Source organism: Haemaphysalis longicornis, unplaced genomic scaffold (assembly GCF_048455015.1).
Source record: "Haemaphysalis longicornis isolate Haplotype H1 unplaced genomic scaffold, Haemaphysalis longicornis Haplotype H1 scaffold_4, whole genome shotgun sequence".
NCBI classification, from domain to species: Eukaryota; Metazoa; Arthropoda; class Arachnida; order Ixodida; family Ixodidae; genus Haemaphysalis; species Haemaphysalis longicornis.
This window is the reverse complement of record NW_027526361.1, coordinates 122,314,408-122,330,538: the sequence shown is the minus strand read 5'-3', so window position 1 is coordinate 122,330,538 and position 16,131 is coordinate 122,314,408. Positions and strand designations below refer to the sequence as shown.

The 16,131-nt window shown below is 44.2% G+C and overlaps 1 protein-coding gene across 1 annotated transcript; it reads left to right on the top strand.

The window, feature by feature from the left end:
- The first annotated feature begins 5,280 nt into the window (after positions 1-5,280).
- LOC144179984 (venom serine carboxypeptidase-like) lies at positions 5,281-16,044 on the top strand. The gene is made up of 4 exons (XM_077708398.1): positions 5,281-5,305; positions 5,979-6,151; positions 14,031-14,364; positions 14,901-16,044. Exons 1-4 carry the CDS (start codon positions 5,281-5,283, stop codon positions 15,701-15,703), a joined length of 1,335 nt encoding a protein of 444 aa, XP_077564524.1. The 3' UTR covers positions 15,704-16,044.
- The last annotated feature ends 87 nt before the right edge of the window (positions 16,045-16,131 follow it).

The window sequence follows — 16,131 nt, the reverse complement described above, 5'->3', positions numbered from 1 at the left end:
TTAATGTAAACTTCACTCAAATAAGCTATGTAATTAGGAAAAAAAGGGAATAGCCTTGGGACCCACTAGCTCATTTCCCGCAACAGAACCTATGATGTTATACCAGCCAGCTATGTGATTGGCGGAGGCCGGTAAATGCAAACGCAATATAGGCAGAGCTTATAAGCTTGGCAAATGAGCCGTATGCTCCTAAATTTAGGGCACAATCCCTTTATATCTGCAAGAATGGTGGGAGAAACAGTGGAAGTTACGAAAGCGCACGGAAACATATAAGTACCGATGAAGGCTGCTGCTGGTGCTGCTTGCACTACGCTTGGTTTAGATGAACAGCACTGCGGGGCTTTGGGGTTGTCTGAGACGACACTGGGTGATTGACACAAGCGACAGTCTTTTACGTGCCCATATTTGTCGAGCGAGCACTAGTATTACGAAACGATTATTTTCTTCATCAACAAAAACAAGCCAAGTTAAAATACGGTCACAAACAAACCAAAGGCAGAAAACGGCTTGCCGCGTTGTGGTGGCGCCATCTAGGTTGAATAACAGTATGCAAGTCTCCACTCCATGCCAAGTTTAGCTGAAACACCTGTTCTTATGACGTCTTTACAAACGTCGTTCAAACACATGTTTTGGCACGAGAATCACAATTTTAGCCTAAATTGGCCAATTTTGCAGTGAATACAGCATCGCTTGCTTCCGGATAAGCGCTGGGAGCACTATAGAACACGAAATCTTTGGAATAAAAGAAACTAGTAGTTTGCCGTCACGGCCGCTTTAAACTGATAGTTTTTAAGTGCGCAAAAATCTTACTTCGTACTTTTTCTGGGACATCATAGGCTTCTCCAATAGGTGCCGCAGTGCCACTGCGGTGTTTTTCCTTCCCATATGCTTACAAGTAAGCGTCTTAGTTGGCGGAAACCTAATGCAGAGGTCATTGAACGAGCTTAACAGATTATGTGATTGAAAACTCAAGCCACCTTCTGCAAGTAAAGTATGTGATGGATCGTTCCAAGTTATGTGGGTTTTAGTTTTAAGTTTCAAGAATAATTTATTTAACATTAGGCGATGTTGGGCGGCACGGGCAAAAAGCCATAACAAGGTTTGAGTGGGACCGTGCACCCTTCTTTGTGAGTAAAACAAATGCTACACATGGTACTTACGTTAATTGCGCATCTGCAGAGCAGTGCATCAATTTAAAATCAAAGCATACCAATTCGGATTCCGGGACAGAAGAAAGATATATACAGTCCGATTGCTGAAATTCCTATTATTGCTATGAGTGCCATCATTACATCGTTGGTGTATCCTCACAAAAAAAAACGCAAAAAGAATATTCCTCAAATGCGCCTACTTGCATTGAGCCTAAAAATGCTGACCTAGCCACGAAAATATCTATGGTACCGGCTATTTTAACAAAACTGCAGAGGTTTCCTTTTGTTTTTATTCTCAAAGGGGCGAGCGCACTGAGGTGTGCAGTGCTTTAAATAACCTTTTCCATGGTACCATATTACACATGACAGAAATCTGAAAAGAAATGTGGCTGCCTTCGCAGTTTAGTATTCGGATTACGCAGGTGTACAAACAGCAGCACATGAAAGCAAGATGTCGAACACGAAGCGAATGTGAACCGGTGTTTTTGCCGGAAGTAAACGCGAACTTGAACAGGTGTTTTTAGTGTGCCCGATCCCCCCCGGACGTACTCAAAAAATTAGGTAACGGTTACTGGTTCACTATGAGATGGTGCATCGTGTGACCGTGCGCTGTTGAGAAGGGGAAAGTATTACTTGCAATCTTTTTCTCACTCGTACAATGAACTTCGAAATTATTGGGGTTTTTTTTTCTTCTGACCAATCGCAAGAATATACCACAGATTGGAATCGAGACGCATACAAATTTTGCATGCGTTTTTGTCGGAAGGTTGCACATGCAGATTTTAAGGCTGCGAACATCTGTAGCTCTATGGAGATTCTAAGGTACATAGAACACCGGATTTCCACTTCAGTTCCCCGACGCGACTTCCACTGTCTCTACTTTGTCTATGCAGAGAAAGCAGTGAGGGTTTTTTGTACTACGCTTTAGTGAGGGCCTACACGCCCCTAATGGGGTATTTTTTGCATATGATATGTCCTTTAAATATTGAGGTCAACCTCCCAGTGTAAGCAATTCAGAACATGTTTTTATGACGAAACTTCCGAAAAATGGTCGTGCACATGGTTTTTACAAACCTCACGTGAATGCGCCAAGGCAGCTAGGTCATCTTAATCACTTGATTCACCAATAAATAAAATACCTATAAGGTACCTATTTTGCTGCAAACATCTAATTCACTATCTAATTTTTCTCCTAGCAACACGTTACGATTGCAGGACGCCTAGTGTAGAATGTTTCGCGTTTTTTAATAAATCCAAATAACGAGAAAAAGTTAAGGGGAAAAAATGTGAGCGCATTGCGAACGATCGCCTTGTTTTGCATGAAACTATATGCCCTAGCCTTGCAAGCACTACATATTGTGTGTTTGAAAAGAAAGTGGCGCTAAATTATGCTCAACACACCAAAAGGCCGGCATTGCGCGAATGATTTGCTTATTCAAACTTCTTGCTTGCTGCTTTGTTTATTTTAAGCTGGTTTCTTTCTGGACATTCAAAGCAGTATGGCTGAACTAGCTTTCCTGCGATTACTAACTACAGAGAGAGTGGCTTGTCAATAAAATGAAGACCCCGAGACCTCTGTAAAGGGGCTCTCTCTCGTATTTCCTGCGCTCAAATGATCCTTTCAGTTGATTAACGCGCAATCTCTAGTTGTCATTCGTTAGGCGAAAAAATAACGGTGGCAAGGTTGAGGTGGAACGCAGAAGTACTGACGTAAATACGGTCTTCACTTTTGGGTATACCCAAAATACACGTCCTGATTAGCGCAATATTCCAAGGGTTATCTATTCATTGAAGATAACTTTGTAAATATTTATCGGCCTAAACCCGGGAGCCTGTAAAATTGGAAAGAATTATCCCTGTGGACCAAATATTCCATTGACAGGTGGAATGCATGCTGTTATCTTAACTTTTTCCTCACGCTAACAAGGATTTTTCAAGTATCTGCATCTGATAGTTAAACGTGTAGCTTTTTATTCGGGAGACGCACGACCGCCCAGGCTTAAACTTCAGCTACTTAGTAACCAGCGTGTTGGAGGTACTATAAAGAAATTGCAATTTCAACTTAAACGAACAGGGGAGGCAAATAGCCTAAAAAACAACTGGCGGTGATGAGAGGTAGCTTGTACAAAAAGTGGTTCATTTTGTTCAAACGAATTTGGAGCCCAGTACCAGCTGATCTAGTGATTAGGTTGATATGTTCCAAACCACAAAATATACAATGAAGATTCCAGGAGACTTTCAGGAGACATTTGACACGCTGGAAGCGCAATCGTATCCATTAAGGCAAACGCAATAATGATTTGCGAACCTCACAAGCACTCATGGAACAAAAAAAGTTGTTTTATTGATAGGGGATAGCGAGGTTGCTATTTGGCTTAGCACCTTCAGTTACGCAGCCACGCCGTTCTGAATAACCGATTAGATAAATAGGGTATTTATTTATCCCATATTCCATGGGCCCACACCACTTACGACTGCGCAGGTTTGGAAACACTCTCGCACCGAACAGAACACAGCGCATGAAGCGAATGTTGTGTACATTATTTCACCTATTTCTATGCATGTTATGCGTTTTCTTTTACCACTTGGTTATCAAGACCAACTGAACCAGTTTTTGAAGCGGTTCAGTGCTCTCAAACTGGTTCGTTTTCGGTTCGGGAAAGATTAACCCAACTGAAAGTGAACCACAACGAAACGAAGCCTCCCGAACCTGAACCAAACCAGTATAATATACAATACCCCTGCACGGTTTAAAGAAATGTCAGAAAACCTTGCACCCCAATATATACGATATTCCCAAGTAATATATACGCATACTGTATGCTGCTACATTCTTTAGGGAGATGTGATCAAATTCCTCTTGGCTAAAAAGTTGGTGACCTTGTTTTAAGTACAGTTCACGTGAAATTGCAACATCACCGTTTTATTTCTGCACACAAGTAGGGTAAAATGTAAAACGAATTGACGGTTTCATTTAGGATTGCCCAGAAACTATATGCTTCCGCGGCGCAAATAGTTTATTCCACTTTTACGATTGCATTGTTACAGTTTGTCCCTTCGGAAGGACGCTACGACCGCGGGCAAGCCTGAGGACAGTAGTGTAGGTAAGTAGAGCCAATTAAAACCAGAAATTGGAATAAGACTTCCGATAAAACGGAACAACTGCGCATTTAGAGCCGTTCGATACAATGCTTGTCCCTCGTCTTATACTATATCCCTGACTTCATATTACAAAAATGTGTACATGTGTTCGTGCGTGATAATGTGTGTGTGCATGCATATGCGTCTGTGTGCGTGTGCGTGTTTACGTGTGTGTGTGTGAGTGAGTGCGTGTGCGCACACACACACACACGCACGCACGCACGCGCACACACACACACACACACAAACACACATTATTAAAGGTAACACGATGAAAGGTGTTACTTTACCAAATCTAAATTTTTGTATGTATGTAAGGCCTTACACGGTCCTGGCTGGGGGGTACGCAGCAAATAATGCTAGGCATCAAGATACCGTTAAACATTGGTCTAGGATTCAGACGCAAAACCTCTCGTGTGCAAGTTTTCTAGATTACGTAAGGTGATCTCACTCAATTCACTAAGGTCCTCGTCCTTGAAATACTTGAAACTGGTGCTCATAAGGGTAATTTGAGAATTCTGAATCCGCGAGCAGCAAAGCAAGTTTAGAATGACATTGTAATTGTAGTGAATGCGAGCGCAATGAAGGAAAAGGGGCAAAAAATTATTGCCGCAGAGAAAAAAGAATATGACAATGGTAAAGAGAGGACGAAATCACACCCATTTAGGTGTACTGAAGTAATTCCTGCGTGCTAATATTTATCACCGTGTTTTTGCACAAACCGCGCATATGTAGCTTTAACGCGGTCCATCGCTCTACCTCTTTGTGTAACAAAGACAAGGAAGATGACGCAATAGCAAAATCACCTCAACAACAACCACCTTGGTAATGGTATAGAGAAGACGCAATCGGATTACTGGACACGTTTCTGGTATGCGGGCAGCTTCTACTACAATGCACATTGGAATGTCTACACAGCTACAGCAGTGGCAGGGGGTAACCCGTCGTTTTCACCTCAGAATTGTACCAAAACTATGCCCCCAGGCCCATGGAAAGGCAGGCGCTCGCCGCAGGTAAAACAACAACCCCAAGCCTACCCCTCCGCCACCGTAAAGATCAAGAGATTACACGCCAGAAATATATCTCTCTTTGGTGACATCAACATGTCCGAAACAAAAAAAACGTACTTCACAAAAAACTTGCATATTTGTATAGATAATCGCAAAGGTGGTTATAAAATTCGGCATCTTCGCATCCATACAAGCAAGCAGTCATAAATGTACTTGCATTTTGTTGTCGTTACTATACTGAAGATTACATACACGTCCCTTTCGCTATTCAACACTAGGTTATTCGGCGAAAATGGGAAAATAAGCCTTCGTCAACAACCTAGATACAAACGCTGTGCTTCATCAGTCTCAGCTCCTTTGGCAGGCCGAATTAGGCGGCTAAGTTGCACGCTCAATTGACTCCGCTCACATAAAAAAAATGAAGTTGACGACTGTGCGTAAGGCTGCCAACACAATCACGCTACCGTAACGTCGTTATTGTATATTGTGAAGAAATACCCTGCAAGTTTATTTGCGTGCGATATTGACATTAAAGCGGTGTTTTCAAAGGAAAAAAAACGGGGTAGTGTAAACCACTCGGCTCATTGTCGGGTACTACGACTGTTTTAGTAAGCGTGCGCAAATGTGACAACACCGTTTTCCGATTTCTGTGGCAGACAAACAACTCTTTTTGCAGGTGACACACTGTACCTTACACCGCTCATCAAGGAAGGTCGCCTGAACGAGGCTAAGAAATTATCCAAGGTCGGTTACATCCCCGCCGACAGGGAAGTCCCGGGTTACTCGGGGTATCTGACGGTAAACCCTGAGTACGAAAGCAACCTCTTCTTCTGGTTTGTGCCTTCTCTGGTGAGTGGAAATCCAAAGAATGCTTGTTTTAGTCTTCCCACTTACAAATACAGACTTTAAATAAAAGACCTGGATGCCAAAAATAGCGTGATAACATGCCAACATGTGCCGATAAACCATAAAAATGCCTGAAAGTCTTGCCATCTGGGTTTGGCCACTGAACGCCACAATTTTAAAAGTATACACTTTAAATACCCTCATTTCAGATCACCATTCCTCCATATTGAAAAAACCTGGGTCGCTGTAATAAACCAGGGGAACACCCGTGTTCAGTATAAATCTTCTGTAACGTACAATAAATACTGGATTGGGCTGATTCAAGTGCGCCACAGTTCTATAAAAAGATTTTGCCTCACTTGTCTCAATTGCCAAGACGCAAGGCAGCTCACTTCCGTTGTAGTAACGTCTCCATCTTCCATGGTGTAGATGCTGCGTACTGACTTTATACGATAGAATAAATTGTTTATTACTATTTATTTACTTGTTTTTCTTAATGTAGGACGGTGACAAATATTGAGTTGAATTGTTCTTTTTGAACCGCCAACACTCTATATCCTGCTCACATTCACTACACTCGCTACCGGCATTCCGGACACTACAGCGACATTCTCTGCTTGGGATAAATTTGCACGGATATATATTACCCTTCATAAAAATATTTCATGAGATCTCTCAAGCATTAGACAGAAAAGAGTTTTTTTAACGAATTGCCTACTTTTTTCTGGGACCAACACTGTAAACTGAACTCCACCGCTGCGAACAATGATGCCGCAATTTGTCGATTCTTACAAATTGTAGAACCTTTGTAGAGCCTTTGCGAATACCAAAGGAGTGCTGGCAGTAATTCCGCAACCTAGTATTACCAATACGTCTATCAAGTAAAGTATCTTTTCAAAAGAAAGGGAGTTCCATTTACCTTTTATTCAACAAAGTAAGTAGAGGAGTTTAGTGGGGTCAAAGACTTCTTCAGTCATGCTTTAACGGCCGCCAACAACATTGGCTTAAGAGATTTTTCGCTTCATATTTGAAGCGTCAGTTGGCACGTGTTGCCGTTGTATCTTGTTGTTTTCTTAATTGTTCTACCGGCAATTAGGAGCAGATATTGAAAACAGGACGGGGCTGAAACTTTCTCTTTTCTAATTTCCAGCAGCCAAAATAAGCTCGCGTTACTCCTTTACTTCTTCACAAGAGTAATATCCACATTGTACTTTCGGCAACTCCAAGATTTCTTTTGCCGCAAATTATGTAGCCCTCGTAACTCCATTCACAACATTTCATGCCGAAGATTTTCTTCCTAGATATTTTTTTTCAACCGTACCTTACATTGCTTCACTGATGGCGACGTACGCAAAAACATAGTGCATAAAAGCCACACTTCCACAATGGCAGAGTAAATGATGATGATGGGTTTTCCCAAAGGCACATCAAGCGCCTAAAGAAACGCTTCTGTGGTCGAAATCCAAGCTGGGTCCTCGCGTCACGCAGCCGACGCCTATTCGATTGCGCAGTTCTGACACAGCCGTAGCAAAATGGATTTTGGACATAGATTTTCACTAAGGTAGCACGCCATAAAGCTTCCCGTTTTAACCAACTTTATCTTAAGAAAGGAACCATATTTACCATTTTTTTCTTAAGCTTTCGTAAGGAGGGAGCTTTGATTTTTTTTAGGAGCAAACTGAATTATGAACAAGCCTGAGTGAAACGTAGGGTGCCGGGCGCAGTTTTATCGCTTTAGCCTGCTAAGGTTTCTCTACAACGGCTGTTTGACAATTAGCCCTCAATGGCGTTTTATTTTATGATATGAATATTTCTTTGTGATATTAGCGTTTGCTCTGTAGTTGCTTTGATTGCGTTGATGTTCACGTGAAGCACGCTGCAAATACTTTTTCCCGTCGACACGAGCAGCGGTACATCTTCAGCTTGTTTCGCTAAAACAAAAAGGCGCACCTTGAACGACAAGGTTACAATTTTTCGACGTTAAATGAAAAGGAAAGTTTATGAAGCACCTTATAAAGTATGTCTTTACATTTACTTTTAATTTGCTGCAACAGGACAATTCTAGACATTGTTGCAACTTATAGATAGGCGATATTCCGTTCCCAAAATCGGGCTGGGCCAGGGACTTCCTGTTACACCCAGCACCGTCTTATGTCACCTTTGGACACTGTCGCAATAACGTTAAGTTAACCAACTGCCAACATTATTTCAATGTATTTTATTTTATGAAATGCTTCCTTAAATCAGCACTATTCATTTTTTGTAAGTAAAGGCGGTATACTACCTTTACAATGGTTTATGCGCGGATGGAAGCCCTTCACCATGTTCAACAAAATTTCCACATCGCACGAGAAGTGCCCGGACTGCACTGACATGCAAAAGGAACGGCGCTTGGAAACACCACAAACTCTACTCCTGCGTCTCATGACGGCCCGCTGTAGCATTGTTGAAGGCTTTCCATGTCATGTCGTGGTAGCGTGGTGAATCGAGTGGATTGCAGGGCAGTTTCCGCCAGGCCGACGGTGGAGAGTGAAGAGCCAAGCTTAAGTGGTTTAATCCATTGTGAGAAGAGAACAGCGATAATACAGTTATCAGCACACCGCATAAATAGAACACGACAGCTCTAACGGCCAGAGAAGTGGCTTGATAGGGTTCTAGTCGCGCCATATTGTGGAAGATGCATGAGCTCCGCAAGCGGTTTACTTCTCCCATTAAGAGCAACACCACATACACACGCACACACACACACACACACGCACACACACACACACACACACACAAACACACACACCCACACACACACACACACACACACACGCCCGCACGCACAAGCACACGCACACGCACACACAGACACACACGTATATATACACACACACATTCGATTCGTAACACCGCGGATATCCCTGCTTCGCGTGCGAAATACTCCTGAACCTGGGCTCAGTTTTCCTTAAACGTCGAAGCTAATTATCCTAAAGGAAACACGAACTTTCCTATTGCTGCAATTGACTCCGTTAAAGGTACATCAATGAATTGAAGAATAATTTGAAGTAAAAACCGCGGGGAAGGTCAGATCGTGCAAATTACGCTCACAAACTCAACACGAAAAAAATATCGGATGACTGTCTTTTTGTCCCTTCTGCGGTATACTTTGTGCTTCCTTTACAACGCAAATAATGTTTTTTGTATATTGTGGTAATTGCGGACGTCAAATTATTGTTGTCTTATACCATGCCAGCGACAATTTTCGCGTGGCGGTCTTTTAGCATCGCTAGTGTAGCCCGCATCGTGGCCCCAGAGAAGTTTTCAACAATAACGACGTCATAAGAGCGGTGAGACGACGATCACTGGCTGAATCGGGCTCATCAATGTTGTGTGCTAAGCTTGTCATCGCAACTACCAATTCATTGGAACCCGACTTCTCCCCTCATCGGTGCACGCGCTTATGCTTGATGCCATGCCAGAATCGGCAAAGTAAGTCAAGCCGAAACAGCCCAGCATAAGGGTTAGGCGCTATTTCTTGAGCTGCCGCACCCAATATGCGTTCTTTCGCACAATGAATCCAATATACCATAGAAACATTTCCATTTAACCTGGCTGACTAGCACCTGTGAGTGGGCGGAACGACGACAGCCAGGCTCCGTAATAGGGCACACAAAATCTCGCAAACTTGAAAATTGCGAATGTAAAGTTTTTGCGTTGCCAATCGCGCTCATCAGCGTGGTGTTCGGAGGAAGTACAAACAAGTGTGCTGTTGTACTTCTGCTTTAAACGGCAGTCGTTTTCGGTCTAGATAAACAAAAAATTGGTCTGTCTGTCTGTCTGTCTGTCTGTCTGTCTGTCTGTCTGTCTGTCTGTCTGTCTGTCTGTCTCTCTGTCTGTCTGTCTGTCTGTCTGTCTATCTGTCTGTCTGCCTGCCTGTCTGTCTGTCTGTCTGTCTGCCTGTCGGTCCGTCTGTCGGTGAATTACTCCATCCAATCACCACGACGAAGTCGAAAAATACTTGACGGCGATTTACGTAAGCAAGACTGTTTCAAACTACTAAAAGTGCTAGCGTGGGGCATACGTTTCTATGATATCTAGTTCCGAAGATGTATTAGGCATATTTGAGGCAATATGTACATGCATAGAGAGACAACTTAGGTCATTTTTTTGGAATACGCATTGGGGTGGTTTTTACCATAGCAAGACAAAAATTGACACCGTTAGCAGTGGCACACAAAGCGGCTATAAAGGCAAACACACAAAAAAATTTACCTTTTGCTATTTCAGGATGATTACAACGCAAAAAATTACGATAAAGCGCAGTCAGAACACGTGGAGCGCTAGTTGCGCGAATGCTTGATACTTGAACAAACCACCCCGCGCAAACTTCCATTCAAGTGGTCATGGAGGAGCGCGAGGGGACCAGGGAAGACTGAGTGTGTAGTGATGCGTTACATGGCAGCGGCCACAGAAGACTATCGTATTTCGACATTTGCTGTGACGTAAGCATCACGCGGCAACGTTTAGGAGCGAAGCGAGTTCAGGGCTGGCCCTGTTGGCGTCTCCAGTCGTCGTTGTCGTCGTCGTAACCGTCATGTCATGTAGTTACGGTATTAAAACACTGGTAAACTCGTTTACGCCCGACGCTAGAACGTGACGCGTACTAAAAGAACACCGGGGCCCTCGTCTACGCCTCGCGCTGGAGCGTTTCGTAACGCGTCCTAAAAAAACACCGGGATACTCGTTTAGGCCCCACGCTAGAGAACTTCACGCCTCAAGGACGAGAGACTTTTACAGCAGAGCTGTACATACCTCTAACCTCCAATGGTTTCATCTCCGATGGCGAAAACGGCAAGGCGCCAAGAAAACACTTAAACACTGCATGCTTCGCACCGCCCCAGTTTTCACGTCAGTGGAGATGGCCCGGGATTCTTGTTAACTTGTCACTGAGTATTGTCATTCTTAAACTTCTAAAAACAGATGCTGTGGTACGGAATTATGAATTAGGAAATATATTGTACCTGCAATTATTGTAGTGTGGGTAATTCACGAGAGTTCGACCCTTCTAGAGATCTGAAGTTTGTGCACATAACGTGGTTCGTGTCTGCCTCCCATTTGGTATTGCTGTCAACCCCGGATATATCAATCCCAGATATAGCGAAAATTGCATATATCGCACAGTCAAAATATCGCATTAGATATCCTGTGCAAAAGTATAGCACTTTCGTACGCGAGTATCGGGCTGTCGTTCACCGTAAAATTCCTATATCCATCACCGCGCCGCTAGTGCCCCTGCACGTGCGCTTCTCCTGATGGGCTTGGGCGATGATGATGACGTCTCGCACGTCGCGTCGATAGGGTGGCCTGCTTTCAATAACGATCAACTTGTTCGATGCGCTAGCTTGGGGATACCCTCATGACAGAGCTCTGGCCATGACCACCAGAACACAGCGTGTGTTTGGTTGCTAATGGGGAAGAGGAAGGGGAATCCAACGGGCGGCGGTGTGACCAAGCGGGGCTCTGCTGGCATGGAGACTGGTGCGGCGTGGTGCGTGTTTGTTTCGTTCGGTGCCGCACGTCTTCGAATGGTCGCGAAAAGAAGGGAAGAATTCGGTTTTAGCGATGAAGGTGTACACAACTAGACGGGTAAATTGCAGTGAAAACTAGTGGTCGTGCGCAGGGGTGTTTGAAATTCTAAATTCCTCGCAGCACGTTTGAACACTAAACTGCGAGCAAGCTGACGAAAAATGAAGGTAGCGCAGCCCGGCCGTTCTAAGGCGCGCGTGTGCGTGTTCGTGCAGCTGGTCCAGCAAATCATCTTCGTTGTGGCTCCACACGATAGGTGCTCCGACACAGAAGGCGACGGTGGTGAGTGCCTCGAAAGTGAATTAGAGAGCTGTCAGCATTCCCATGCGCTATCCGGATGCCGCAACAGAGCGTAAGTCTGTAAGTGTTCACGACAACGTGTGCGCTGTGGCGGATCGCAATAGTGCGGTGATCGCGACGGGTATTGCCATTACCGGAGAGGCGGACCTTATCAGCCACACTGCCGGAGTTTCCAACCGCATATGACAGCCGAGCTTGCGCCAGCATTCAAAGTAATTCGTTGCGTCGGTGGAGCAGTGGGTGGCGCCGGGCTTTCTCTTTCGATTGGAGTTAACAAGCTTGAAGACAGTTTGGTGAACTTCATGGCGCAGAAGATAAAGCAAGAGAAGCTCACGTGCTTTTGTAGTTTTAAATAAACTTATTTTTTTTGCGAAACGGGTGTAGTTATTGTGAAATGCAAAACACAGTGTGACGACCACCGCACTTAAGGGCGGTAGTCGTCTCTCTGTGTTTTGTATTTTTCGTTCTTGGGGAAACAAATCGCGGTCTCGGACAGCTCTCCGCTATGTGCGGAGTTCTTAGGTGGTCATCAGATGGGCATCTTTTATATTTTGAATTGTGAACATTTCGAGCATTTCCATATCAGGTTTGAGTTCGATATATCCTGGATGGATTGCATTTATGAAAAACTACAGATTTATTTGGGTGCGCACGCCAACTCGGGCAAAAACAATCTCCAAGAGCACAAATGGTATTAGGGTAGTCGTTATTTTCCACAAATAACATAATATTTTATGAAAATTATTGAGGAGTTTACATTTAACTTTGCGACAAAGAGTCGTACAATTTATTTTTCGTCAAGAGAGGCTAGTTGGGAACGAGGTAGCGTAAACAGAAATATTTGGGATGAAACCAATCGAAATATCACAAAAGTGCAAAGAACACAGCTCAAACTACTCCCGAAACATTGCAATGGTTTTCCTGGGAGAATCCGATGTAAAAAGGGACATCTCTTTTTCGACAAACCGGCGCCGATTTTGTGACGACGCAGGAGGCATACTAAGAGCTTGACATTAAGTTGTTAATACGCGAAAACCGAACTTCGCTGAGCCTGAAAAGCGGCTCCAAAGCAGGCTGAAGAGCAAGGAACACGCCCGTGCTCAAGAGCAAGTTATGTTACATCTTAGCCAACCTACACAATGCAGGTCACTGAATGGAAGCGTGATACTAAGCTCCGCAATGTATGCTACCCGTTATCTCGAAGATTACAACGGTTAAGAAATACTAAAATACTGAATTTTAAGCCTCACGAAAGCAGCACCTTTAAACGTAAGGTTTTTACCCAGCTTTTGCAATTGCTAACCACGATGGCCTATGCAGTACCTGAAAACAACCCTAGCTGGGCTTTTAAACAAATTTATGCAAGGTGGCGTGGTTCCTTGGTTGGTAACACGAATTTATGAAGCTTTGATGGGCTTCCAGCGGAACTCTCATCCACTTCAGATCAGCCAAGTGCATAATGTTGGCAGGTAAGGTGCACGCAGTATCCAGTAGTAACAGTAACGCAAAAAGGTAGTGGTAAATATTTCATTTTCAGAATAGCGGACACCACGTAGGCCTGCGAATACAACTGCAGGCTAACGCGGAAGAACATTTGGAGCATTGCCTTCCGCATTGCGTTCGTGTAGGTAAATATTGACCTAGCAGTTGCACAATTCAAGTCACGTTCACCGGTCTGACTGTTTGGGCATACGCAAAGAACATGCGTACGCAAAGAACATGCACTCGTACGCAAAGAACATGCGCTAATCACCTCTCTAAGAATTTTATCAGATGCCAATCAGACGCACTAAAATTTAATAAATACACCTTCTTGCATTCTTCAACAATCAGAGTTTGTAAAAACAATATTACACAGCGCCTTACAGGTTTCATAAATTTTTCTCAAAACTTCACTGCATTAGTGTCGCCAACATCAGCGGCCGCTGACTGCTGAAGCAAATCTTGTGCTTCAAATCTGTTTCCAAATATTAGCGTTTGGTGATAATTTTTCCTCTTCCCCGCCTCTTAGAGTGACACGGAAAATGTCCCAGTGATACTCTGGCTGCAAGGTGGGCCGGGGACTACTTCGCTGCTCGGATTATTCTCTGAGCACGGGCCGTACCGCGTCGCGGAAGACGGAAAGAGCGCAGCGTTTCGCCAACTCACATGGGCACAGCGCTACTCGATGCTCTACGTGGACCAGCCGGTTGGAACGGGGTACAGCTTCACCGAAAACGAAGCGGGCTACGCTCGTAACATGACTGACGTCGGTCGGGATATGCTGGAGTTCCTGCAGCAGTTCTTCACGCTATTTGGTGAACTGGCTGAGAACGAGTTCTACATCTCTGGGGAGTCGTACGGTGGTGGGTGAAGTATCTTAGTAATAATGACCAATTAATATCGGTGTACAAATGTGTACAAATTTGCCCTCTTCTTCCTGAGTTAAGACGCATCCGCACTTTTGTATGAGACGTCACCATGTATCCGTATTGAGTTTCGGGTTTCTCAGCTTTCAATCCCTTTAAATAGTAAATTATTGGGTTTTACGCCCCGACGTTGTGACAGGGCGTGAGTATTGTATTTCGTTCAGTCCAGCTTTACCTTTCCTCAATACGGAAAAATAAACTCAACAAAAGAAAGATTACAGGAAAATGTCCAGCTTTTTGTTTCTGCGACAAAAAAGCTAAGTTGACCCGTTTATTTTCCCATATTTTTTTTAGTTGTAATATTGGGAGTCTAATAACAATACACCTTTCCACCCTGAGGCTTAATGTTGCGGAATGTTGCGGCTTTTGCTAACTTTCCATTCCGCATAAAAATGCTGCCTATTCTGCCCAGCAGTTTTTAGAGTTACATCTTCTTTTCCTCTTCGTTTTACAACTTAACAATTACATTGCAGGAAAATACGTCCCTGCGATCGGTGCTGCCATCCACGAGAACGCTGGGTCGACGCGGGTGAAGATCAACTTCCGGGGCATCGCCTACGGCAACGGCTTCACAGACCCTGTTAACATGCTAGGGTTCGGCGAATTTTTGTATGGCATCGGGCTTCTCGACCGCAAAGCCGCCGATTATATGACTCATATTGCCAACGAAGTCAAAGAACTTATTCGTTCAGGCCAAACAAGTTTGGCCACCCGCGCTGTAGACAAACTTATCTTTGGCATCGAAACTAACGAAACTGTTTTCAAGAATCTGACCGGCTTTGAGTTCATATACAATTACTTGTACGACAACGAGCCGGCAGATATTAGAGACTACAAGATGTTTGTCGTCAGGCCGGAGATCAGGCGAGCTTTGCACGTTGGCCAGCGACAGTTTTCAACAAGTCGTGACATTGTGTTTAATCATTTCCTGGAGGAAACGACGCGTTCATCAGTACCGCAGCTGATTGTTCTCCTTGAGAACGGCTATCGGGTACTCGTCTACAGTGGGCTACTTGATATTGCCGTGCCCACAACGCAGACTGAACAGTTCCTGTCGCAGATGGAATGGTCGGGGGCTGACCGTTGGGCTCATGCACGTCAGAGAATTTGGCATAGTGCGGACGGACAGAAGCTTCTCGGATACAAGAAGACCGTAGACAACCTCAACTTCTTGGGTGTGCGCAACGCTGGCCACATGGTGCCTTACGACCAGCCAGAGGCAGGGTTTGAGCTGATAACTTCCTTCATCGATAGGACCTCGCCGTTTAACGAGTAATTGTTGTGACTATTTCAAATGGCTTCCGAAATCTCAGATGACAACTTCTGGTGACCCTTTCGCTTTCTCGTTATCCCTCCTTCTAGGACACTATAACGAGAGTACCGAGTAGCAGTTACGCCTCCTACTACATCACTTTGGTAGTTGGAGAAGCGGAAAGGTGTTTATTTCGGGAACAGGATCTGTGGCGAATATATTTACGGGAGGTATTCAAATGACCTCGATTCTTCCGCCCTGTCATTCCCGTCAATAATTGACCTGCTCTTCAATTATGAAAATAAAATATTCCCCCGTAACCTAAATCTGCTTACGTACTTTAAACCTCGAGCATTTTGGCTTGACGCAACAATACTGAATAAATACGTTTTTCAAGCTGCATTGTATTCGCGTCTCTTTCTGGGAATTTCTCTCGACTTCTTCAAAAGACA

Bases quoted from the DNA above. Each gene is read 5' to 3' on its own strand.
- LOC144179984 (XM_077708398.1), top strand. From the start codon at position 5,281: ATGGAAAGGCAGGCGCTCGCCGCAG. The intron at 5,306-5,978 runs GTAAAACAACAA...CTCTTTTTGCAG, and splicing joins AAGGCAGGCGCTCGCCGCAG to GTGACACACTGTACCTTACA. The intron at 6,152-14,030 runs GTGAGTGGAAAT...CCCGCCTCTTAG, and splicing joins TCTGGTTTGTGCCTTCTCTG to AGTGACACGGAAAATGTCCC.